Source organism: Diospyros lotus, chromosome 9 (assembly GCF_014633365.1).
Source record: "Diospyros lotus cultivar Yz01 chromosome 9, ASM1463336v1, whole genome shotgun sequence".
In the NCBI taxonomy this organism is placed as follows: Eukaryota; Viridiplantae; Streptophyta; class Magnoliopsida; order Ericales; family Ebenaceae; genus Diospyros; species Diospyros lotus.
In genome coordinates, this window is record NC_068346.1 from 33,499,137 (window position 1) to 33,510,963 (window position 11,827).

General features: G+C 34.4%; 1 protein-coding gene across 1 annotated transcript; it reads right to left on the minus strand.

Annotated features, from left to right (window-relative positions):
- Nucleotides 1-3,255: 3,255 nt before the first annotated feature.
- Nucleotides 3,256-8,957, minus strand: LOC127810293 (uncharacterized). The gene is made up of 3 exons (XM_052349681.1): nt 8,085-8,957; nt 4,712-4,931; nt 3,256-4,275 (listed from the first exon to the last, which is right to left on the minus strand). Exons 1-3 carry the CDS (start codon nt 8,301-8,303, stop codon nt 3,791-3,793), a joined length of 924 nt encoding a protein of 307 aa, XP_052205641.1. The 5' UTR covers nt 8,304-8,957; the 3' UTR covers nt 3,256-3,790.
- Between the last annotated feature and the right edge of the window lie 2,870 nt (nt 8,958-11,827).

Genomic DNA, 11,827 nt, shown 5'->3' on the forward strand with positions numbered 1-11,827 from the left:
TTTGATAAAGTCTAATCCGATACTTGTGAAACGAGTTATAATTATTAAATGTTAATAATAATTAAAATAAAAAAGACAAATAGCAAGAAAAATTTAAACTTTTTCACGTTTTTATAATTTTATTCAAACGTTTCAATGTTGACAATTGTATCCCAATTGGCTCGATTAGATGCAATTTTATTCAAGATCTAAAATCAATTTGTGAAGCTTGTATCATTGCTAAGGTGGCATGTCACCCGTCACTAAAAAATATTTTGAATAAGCCCCACATGTACACATGTGAAAAAAAAATGCAAAATGAAATGGTTAATTGGTCACCACCATTCATCATCGTCGACTTCAACAGATCAACCACCGTCTCCAACCCAGTGCAGTTGTCGTAGCTTAGATCTTCTTATTTGTCGTGTCCATCATTGCTTCTTTCTTCCAGATTGGCTGTTGCCTCTAGCCTAGCGTTGTCGCTATTGCCTCCTCCTCCATCACTTCTATCACTGCCAGAGCCTAACACCCGTCGTCATTGCCGTTGTCGTTGCCTTCTCCTTCGTCGCCTCTAGCTTCTATTAATATATACATATATATACAAAGAAAAGAAAGGGCATGAGATTGAGCGACGACGATGATGCTGAACTAAAGGCGGTGGTTGATCTGAAGTTGGAGACGACGATCGATATGACAACGATGATGCTAGGCTAGAGGCAACAGGCAATTTGGAAGTTGGAGGTGACGATTGATGCAACGAATGAGAAGATCGAGGCGACAACAATAATGTTTGGCTAGAGGCAACGACTAATTTGTTAGAGGCAACGATGATGAAAGTCGACAATGATGAAAGGCGTTGATTAGTTAATCATTTTATTTTATATATATTTTTTTTCTACATGTATATATCTAGAGCTCATTCATATATTTTTTTAATGAAATAGCGTGTTATGTCAATAATGACACTCATCTTATAAATTAATTTTAAGTTTTGAATAAAATGGATTCCAATTCAGTCAATTGAAGTATAATTGTTAAAATTAAAATATTTAAATAAAATTATAAAAATGCAGAAAAGTCTGAATTTTTCTTCCTATTTACTCAATAAAAAAAAAAAAAACAAAATATGCGTTCTCTTCTTTCTTTCACGTTTGGTACCCCCCAGTCCCCAGAAAACCCTAATGCCTAACTTATTGGCCGCCGCTGCCTCTCCCAATCTCTTATCTCATTTAGATTGACCGGCAACCAACGACCGACGACCGACCTACGCCTGCCTGCCACCTATCCCCTATCGCCTGCCACTGTGCTGCCATTCAAATCGCCACCACCGTCGGCTGCGCCTCTGCCACACCCTCACCTACTTGTTGGCTAGTAGGGCCACCGGCCACTGGTCTCGTCAGCATCGTGCCCGCGTGTGTAATAGTGTATTTTGTGTGTTGCGTGCGCGTGTGTTTATTAATGGTAATTCATAAATTAATAATTGTTTATTAATAATTACTAAAGCCATAGGTTGCAAATTATTTAAATTGCAATTAATGATTGTTTATTAAGATAAATTATTTGCAAAAACAATTGTTTATTAATTTGAATGAAAATTGTAATTAATTTGAGTTTCTTTATTGTTTTGAGTAAATTTGTTAATTAACTGTTTGTAATAACAATTGTTTACTAATTGCATAGGGAATAATTATTTATAATAATTTTAAATTATTAATTATTTGATGACTTAGCCTGTAAGTAAAATTTTAGGTTAACGAATCTGCAAAATAGAGATTATAAACACTCCGCAATGACTTAGACTTGTTAAAAAAATTATTTTAATGCCTAACTAAGACGTGGAACAATAGTAAAAACAGAACAAGAAAACTAAAACTTATAATTGAGAATGCTTACTCGAATCAAATGATCCTATTCTATATATATAGTAGTTTAGCAATAATTATTCACTTAGAAATAAGTTTTTTTATTAGATATCGTTTGGCAATAGTGATCGTAGGTAAATTTAGAGGGATTAAGATCACCTAGCAAATCATTTTTTTTTAAGATTTAGGAGAAAGAGTTTATCCAAATTTATAGAAATTAGAATTAATGTGGCTAGAGATTGTAGAAAGTAATCTTAATTCATGATTGAACTTTATCACTTAATTTTAGGTGAAAATCTTAGTCGAGTTAGAAAATTCAATCTTGAGTAAATTAATTTACCATTAGGTCTGTTAAAGACCTTCTCTTTGAACCAAGGCAGGCCTAAATACAATACTGAGGTCGATGGTGGCTTGGTTAAGCAAACCAAGACCAAGGGTGACCTAGATAATGGGCTTGAGGTTGAGCTAGATTCGAGTAAGATGTATACATGTCAATTGAACTATATCTCGAATATCATCAAGAGTCCCCCACATCTTTACTTCAATGTAACTAAAGCGAGAAAAATAGAAACAGTACCATCCTACTTAATTAAAATATGAGGACGAAGGTGGGTTGTAAATGTCAAGGCCCAATGTGGCCTACAACCTACGAATATTAAGGCCAAGGTTAGCTTTGAATATATAAACTTTGAATAGGGCTCGAGAGCTTTCTAGCTCCCAAAGTTTTTATAGTTTTAGGCCCCCCCCCCCCCCCCCCCCAATGCAATTTATTGTCACGATACCCCTTCATTACAAATGACTTTCATTATTAAATCAAAATTTTAACTTAAAATTATTCCTAATTTTTATCTAATTTAAAACTAAAAAACTAAAAAAAAAAAAAAAAAATGCTTGATTTCAGCAATGGCTAGAATCCAATAATGAAAAAAGAGAGAAAGGAGGCAATCACTAGAACCTAGACCATTTGAAACCCATTGCCAATAGATTATTCTAGCCGCAGCTGCTGGTGTGTTCTAACAGAACCCTAGTTTAAATTTGTTTCAATTTTGAGCCTACCCTAATATCTGCCAATCTTGCCCTTAAAATTGATGATAAGGGGCACGTGTATGGTTGTTCTCCATCACTCTCAACAATGCCAGAGAGAGCAGTTCCCCTCGCAGTCACAGGGTCAGAATATAGACCGCACAAAGCACTGCTCCCTTCTCAAGAACCATCCATCTGTCAAAACTCAAATGCTGCCACACCAACTATGAAACTATTGAAATATTTAAAGAACAGTGATCTCAAATTCTCACCCTTACCAAACAAGGAAAATATCTTCTGTCTACAAGAATTCAACACAAAGTTGCCACAAATATATTCCCAAGACTCCAAACAATGAAATCAAAGTAACAGAGCAGCAGTGCAAGCAAAATGATGAAAAAAAAGTGTAATAAAACCACCAACTATAATAATATGGTGAATAGAACAAGAGTACAAAACAAAATCAACCCTTATTGACCGCTGGGGAAGAATGACAATTAAGCATCAAACAAGAATAAAGAATAGAACAAAACTTAGTATCCATCCCCACAACATTATGGACATGGAAAAGACACATTTTCAATTATGCTCAAGAAAAACAAAATACAATGGCTCCAGGGTTAAACTGAAGCAGGTTGAACTGGTTTCCGTGTCAAGATTTGAGGGTTTTTAGAGATACCTCCAGCAGAGTTCAATAGTCCTAGTGCTCTTGTTCCCGCTTGTGCAAGAGAAAGTAAGGTGATTTCTGAACTATAACTCCTCGTCAGATGGAAAAAGAAAAACGTTTCCACCACAATTTTTGGCGTGTTATTGTTTCCGTGTTGCATTGCCTCAGCTATATGAATGAATATCAACTTCTAATTTTGGAATTTTATTGTATGAAAGGGAGAAGAAATCCAATCCCAGGGCAGGTATTTCTGCGCCTCTCAAAGTGTCCTGATTGACGAATGCATCCACCTCTCGATCTTCAGCCTCCTGTTATTTTCTCTGTTTATAGGCTTCAGCAGTCGTTCCACCCTTATCTCGGACTGGAGCAAAGATTGAATCCTCTTCAAGTGTCCTATACACTGCTTATGCTCAGAAGGAAGAGTTCTTCGCTGTTTGTCTGGACTAACCTGTCTTTGGTAGGGAGAGTTCCACTTTGCTTGCAAATAAGCAAGAGACCTCCATGGAGGAAGCGGCATTGAGTTCTGCTTGAGAGAAGATCTAGCAGCTTCAACCATAACTTGAAGGAACTGTTCCAACTTAGCTAAGGAGCCCACGTAAACAACAGGAAGGGAGTTGAGTATTCTGTCATAGGATTCAACAGCTCTAGCTATTTCAAAGTGGCTTCTGAAGTCTATATCAATGATCAACCGGTCAGAGCTTCCAGCACCTTTGTAATTTACCACATCAATATATTCATGGTCTCCTGCATAATACCCAGAACATAATTGGCCTCGGTAACATTAAAGTTGAAACTGATTTCACATTTAGCAAACCAACAAAATGTTTTCGGACTCAAAGAAGCAAGCCCATTGGGACAGAAACTGATATGAGCAGGCCCCAAGACAAACAATTGCTTTACACATCCCAAACAAAAATAGTAGTAATAATAATAATGGGTTTTTTTCGGGGGTCAAAACATTTGAAGGTTTACTAGCTGCAAAGGCCAACTGATTCAAACATATTTCTGTATGCAGCAATTTAAAATGTAGCAGATACGGTGTCCTCTATGTTTAGAGTGTCCAGAATTATAACCTAATGAAAGGAGCTCTCTCTTTACGTTGGGATTATATTTTTTAGGTAGTGTTAGGTAAATATGAGAAAAGAATTAAATTTTTTGTTTAATGTAATCAATGACATACCTCCAGGGACCTTCCCAGTACCCTGCCACTTTGATGAACAAAGAGCAGCATCATAACCAGAAAGCCTCAGAAGCTTCACTAGAGAAAACCTGACACAGCCGGCATTACTACATGGACCTGAATTGACAAGGTGAAGGTCTGTGTCACTGATAGATAGTAGAAGGGAATTAACCACTGACAGCAAGTCACTCTCATATCGGTCAGCAGAGAGATTGTAACACTGGCAAAAGACAAAAGTATAAAATTTAGTGTCCGTGAACAACGAAGATAGCATCATGCAACTTCACTCAAGAAAAAGAAAAAATTATTATTATTGTTGTTGCTGTTATTGGATGTACAAAGCAACTTTTAAATTGTTGTAGGATCAAAGCAGCTAACCGGTTTTGTGATTTCCTCATTGTACTATACATTTTTAAGTTGGTTCTCTTGTTGGGGTTGCTTATTGCACTAGGAAACATTTTATTGGTTAACTAAATGTGAAATTGGTTTCTACTTTTTATTTTGCTTACACAGTTTCTATTATAATGATCCAAGGCTAATTATGTTTTGGGTATTATGCAGAAGACTATGAATATATTGATGTGGTATATTACAGAGGTGCTGGACGCTCTGATTGGTTGATCATTGATATAGACTTCAGAAGCCACTTTGAAATAGCTAGAGCTGTTGAATCCTTTGACAGAATACTATAATCCCTTCCAGTTGTTTCCATGGGTTCCTTAGCAAAATTGGAATGGCTCCTTTATGTTATGGTCAAAGCTGCTAGATCTTCTCTTAAGCAGATCTCAATTATGCTTCCTCCATGGAGATCTCTTGCTTATTTGCAAGCAAAGTCTTAACTCTCCCAACCAACAACAGTGCGATCCAAGCTGAACAGAGAAGTAATTACTCTGAACATAAACAGTCTATTGGACACTTGAAGAGGATTCATTCATTCATCCAATCTGAGATTAGGGTGGGATAATTGCTGAGGCCTATAACCAGAAAAAAAAAAAAGGAGGCTGAAGATTGAGAGGTGGAGACATTCCTCAACTAGACCTCTGAGAGAGACAGAGAAGTGATATTAATATATCCAACGCTATATTAATATCATAATAAATGCCAAATGCTACAAGGTTACCCAAGGTTGTGCCTGGATGGAGGTATTTCAAATGATGTCATTCAAAATTTCAAATTTGAAATAACATTATTTGAAATTAGGTGTTTAGATAAATATTATACATTTGATTTCAAATTCGAACATTCAAATATATATACGTAATTATATTCATATGTAATGTGTACACATTCATATGAATAACACATATATATGTTTGTATGTTTATGAATACATATGTAAATATATATACAAATATAGACATCTATATATGCGTATAAAAATAAAAATATATACATGTATACATGCATATGCACATATACTTTATAGGTATATATGTACATATATGTATATTTATGTGTATGTGTATGTTAAATACATTAATAAATATAAGTATTTGTTATTAATGAATGAGAATACGGTATTTTTATAATTAATGAGTGATTAATTATTTTAGTCCAAATGACCCCCTCATTTGAAATCCTCCCATTTATTAAGTCCAAATCCTTTCTATAAAATGGTAGCAAAACGGTGGGTTTAGGATTTCAAATCCCAAATGATAGGATCAAATGATCCCATCCAAACACAACCTAAAATTATTGCTCAAAGTAATTTAACCTACAAACAGGTATTACTTGATTCTTTTCATTTTTGAGAAACAAGGAAAAATAAAAGAAATGTGCAGAAAGAGAGACCATAGGTCAACAGTATTTTTGAAAGGCGAGCAGCTATAGAAGGATGACATTTACATTTAGTTTCTAACTCCAACCAAAAGGTGCAAATTACATACATCACAAGTCCTCCACACTCCTCGATTCCATTACCATATTTTGTTATTTACTTGAACAAGAGGAAGCATATATATATATATATATATATATAGAGAGAGAGAGAGAGAGAGAGAAAGAGAGAGATAGAGAGAGAAGCCACACAACAGGATGTGGCAAAGGCATTCTGACTTTAAACTTAAAAGGTGTAAATAATAGTAAAAATTAGACATTTGCCTAATAAAGTCTAAACCTCTTTGCCAATAGGCAAATTAGTACATGCAGGCACCATGAAATTCTAAAATGCACAAATACAAGTGTTTCTATAAATGTCTGTATCTTAGAAGGAATTCTGTACATTTTTAAGGCTTTTAAGTTCTCGTTTGGGTGATTTATAAATTTGGTAGAGAACCTAGCAGTTCAATCTCAGAGGGATGGGTGTACGTTGCCACAACAAGACAATCACACACAAATAATAGAAGAAGACCATCCACCTTTCTACAAGAAGTGTAACATCAACATTATTTCTACATGCAACTATAAAATCCATTGACTGGCCAGCAAAACGTATAAGCAGCTAGGTATTTTATAGTATAAACTCAATTTCATTTGAAGAAAAATGTCAGGACCCTATGGTGATTAAGCGTAGTTAAGGGGGTTAATCAATGTATGGGAGGTTGTAACAAGTAGAGGGTAGGTAACTAGAAGCTGTGGCGGTAGTTGATACAGTAGAGGGTTGTAACAAAATAACAGTAGGAGCCAAGCGGTTGAGGGTGGTTGTAACAATTGAATTGCCTATGAGGATAGGCCTATATAAGGGGCTTTCCCTCTCAATAAGAGATCATCGATAAACACTTTGATGAATTTCCAGATTCTCTCTCTCTCAATTTCTCTCTAATTTCTCCTCTCCCTCTCATTTATTTCCCTCTCGTTCTCTCTCAAACCCAACCCTAATTCCCCACACAAGGAGAATTTCCCTTGTCAGGCCGAGACCCTGACAAAAAAGTAATAAAATCATATCACATTTTGATTTCCTAAACTTCAAACAAGAACAGCACCAAAATTTCCTATCCCCTCAAGTAAACAAGTGAATTTCCAAAAAAAGAGTCAACCATACCCAGACACTTTGATTACCCCCAAGTTTTACGTTGGCTGTAACACAATATCCCGACTTGGGGCCACCAGTAGGTGAGAATGCTCAAGTGGAGTAGATAAAAATTCATGATGTTGTTGTTTATCCTTAAACTTCGGTAAGAAGAAAAGAACTAAACATTTTCTCGGAGGTCAAAAACAACCAGCACTTCAATTCAAATCCAAGGGCAAAACAAATAAAGATAAATATAACAGAGCACACAAAAGCAAATATGAATAACTCCCAAATACCAACAAGTAGGGAAAGAAAAAAGAAAATTCCACCATCTACAGTGAAGCAAAGACTTCCCCGGAAAGTTATGGTTTTCAAGATAAAACAATTTTTACGGAGAGAGGAGAGAGAGAGTAAGTTACAAACCAAAATGTTGTTGGCGAGGTGAGCAAGATCGCAGAAGCCAGAATCGCTGTCGCTGCTCTGCCAAGAGTCGGTGCCAGCACTACCATTCTCCAAGAAATCACTGACCATGACGGCCAAGTCGTGCTCGCTCTCATGGCTCATCTGACCCACGTACTTTCCCCCGCCTCCGGCCATTCTTACCCACATGTCTCCGGTGGCCGTATAGACTCTACAGTCCATCCCAGCCGCCGCCGTCCGCCACCACTTCACCTCCGCAGTGCGCTCAAACAACCACCACCACCACTAACAACATTCAAAGCTCATTATCTTTTCAAAAGCCCCCCAAACCTGAACTAGAACGAATTCAACGCCAAGTGAATCCCCAAGAGAAAATTCATAACCCAAAACGGCACGCAATCGCCCAAAATTGAGCCAAATCAAAAGCGAGAAAACCCCAAATTAAACCAATCCAAAACCAAAAATTGTCCCGAAAGAACCGCAAATTGAACCAATTCGGAAGCCCTAATTGGACTCAATTGCCCCCCACCCCCACAAAAACACGAACAGAATTCAACAATCAACAATCCAAAACACCAAAAAACCTAAACCGATCCAATTCAAAAAAAGCAAAAAAAAAAAAAAGTCTTAATTGACCACAAATTCCAACACAAAAACCCAGGGCCAAAAGTCTTTTGCGAATCGAATTTCACACTATTGTGAATTTGAATTTTAATCTCAACGCGGAAGGAACCCGAAATCAATCCTTCAAATCCCACGCAACAGAATTGAATTGTTTGATCTTTACGGGACCATAACCCAAATTCAACGATCCAAAGGGGTTAAATGAACGGAAATGGAAAAGATTAGCCACCCAGAGGACGAGAATCCAAAGCAACGGGCAACCCGACTTTAAATAAGCTTCGAGGCTCCTGAAATGACGTAATTGCCCTTGAAGAATATCCGAAGCGAAGCGCGAGGCGCAAGCAAGAATCCAGAGATGCCACCCTTAATCGCCAACAGAAGGGGAAAAGGGAACTGAGAGAGAGAGGGAGAGTGGATAAGGATTGGGGAATAAGGGTATATCCGTCTTTCTCAATATATAATACATTAAATTTAAAAATAAAAAAAATTGGTTGACAACTGCGAGGAAGATGTTATTCAGTTGGCACCCCCCCCAAAATAATTGAAATAGTTTCCAGCTGTATCTTAAAATGCTATTTCACATGAACGGCCCTTCCCTTTGCCAATTGTAGACACCTAATTAATTGATTAATTAACTAATTATAAATTTATTTCTTAATCAGAATATCATTAAACTGCGGGGCATAATGGACATTTCGGGTTCTGGCTTGGCCCCCAAGGTTAACTGTTACAAATTTATAATAATAAATTGCTTATTGTCTTTTTTTTGTTATTATTTTTTGTATTTTTTTTTTAATTTTTATCAAACTTTTTGTTGACGAAAATTGATATAAACTCTAAAATTATTTGATTGTGGGTTTTATGTTAATTTTAACGATAAAATAATTTTGGATTAATATAATTTGATGATAAATCAAGAAATGAATAAAAATTTAATTGATATAAAGTACAATGATTAATTTATAACGAACACATTGTTATAATTTACCCTTCATTGTAATCATAGTCTTAATTATACAATCTTTTTTCCCATTAAAGTGTCAAACTTAGAGTTAAGAACCCTCGAATTTGAGATCTTTTTTTATTTTTGTTTAAATTGAATTTCAGAAATACTGTTAGCTTGAGACATTTAATCTTACGGCGTAAACAAATTTTAAAAATAAAATTGTTGTTGTCTATATATAATAATAAATTTATGTACAACGAAAGAGTGTTTCAAGTATAGTATTTGAGAGAGCTACAGAGAAAATAACTAATTAAATGGCGAGTGAGTTTCTTACGTGAACCTTTTGATACTTTAATTAATCTCTCGAATGCAATGCATAAAACAGAAAGATAATAGAGCTGCAATATTTGTAGAGTTTTGAGTGTACTTTTGTTAGAGAAGGAATCTCCTATTTATAGGAAGAGAAGACTGACTGGTAAAGGGAGAGTTACAATCTTCGACGAGTATTTTAGGTTATCTTTTGAATTTATAAGCGAGAATATTGAAGATAAAATTGACTTTATTTTTTTGTTATTCACGCGTGAATAGTGTCTAGATATCAAATCTCTCGAGATTTGTAGTCTCCCAACAGGGTCAATCATGCTGTTAAGAGAGAAGCTTCTATGTCTGGATAATTCACGAGAGTCTTCTGAATAGCAATTGCCAAGTAATTCATCAATTATCGCGAGGGTCTCTCAAAGGTATCGAGAGAGGCTCTCAAGTGAGTTCACTCGGTCTTAGTCTTGATCACTCGGATTGGTATCTCTCGACCTCAGTCATCTGATGATTTCATACACATGTGACTTATTTTTGTGAAATTCTTCTTCTGATAAAATTTTAGATCTCTTTCTTTAAGATTGTGCCTACGACACAACAAAAGTCATATTAAATTTTTATAAATTTAAAAATAAAATAAAATTATTCTCACTCACTTTCATCTAGTCATTATCTATATAATATAGAACAATTCTATTATATTTAAGAGCACCACTACCCTGTATAACCTAAAAAGTGTAATATAAAACACATATCACACGAAAAGTCACTACATAGTAACCCTATATTGTATTATTTAATTTGTATATTACATTATTTACATTATATAAAGTGTATATAACTTAAATTGAACATTCTTCAAAAAAAAAAAAAAAAGGTAAAAAACATTTCTATTAAACTGAAATAAATTGGCTAAAATTATGGGTGATAAGAGTAAAAAATATTTCGATTAAACTGAAATAATTGAATTGAATTATCTAAAATTATCGGTTCAGTTTGGTTCAAACTGTAATTCGATTCAATTTTTAAGTTTGATAATTTTGATTATTTCGATTTAATTTGATTTTTGTATTGAAAAAAATTAAAATAATTGAATCGATTAAAATATCATTTTTTATCAAACTTTTGTTTTTTTTTTAATTTTTTAAATTAAATTAATTTTTTTGATTTACTTCAATTTTTTTATTTTTAAATTTATTTAATTTAAATATTTATTCAACCAATCTAATTCAATTTTGGAGACAAATTCAATTCCATTTGAATGCGGAAGGTGCAATAAATAATTGAGCGGAATTTAGGTATAAAAAGTAAAGACGTACGGCAGTTGCCTCATGCAAATTGGAAGCTGAACCTTCACGGAAGTTGACCGGTGACTTGGCTTCACGGAATACATGTGAACTCAACACCATTCGTTCGTATATATTTAGTATAAAATGCTTTTTGAGTCATTGATTAAATAATTTTTTATGATTTTAAAAATATTTTTATTATTTTTTGTAATTTGGTTTTGTTACTTAATTTTAATTAAATTACATTAATAAAACAATAATTACTTTCAATTAAAATTAAAAATTAAAAAATATATATATATTACCAATAATTTGATTTTTTTGTAATGAATTTTTATTGACCGTCTATAAATTTTGAGAACTCACCAACTATGACTTTCTAAAACACAAATCTAAGTTTGGGAAAGAAGTTGTTAAAGTCAAATCAACGAGGTAAAAGAAGGACCAACAACTATAGATTGCATATTTACGACGATAAGATAGGCTTATATGTTTCTTCTAATTTGTAGATTATAATATGTTTTTCCTCTATATATATTCAAAAATAATGATTGCAATTCTTATGTACATAA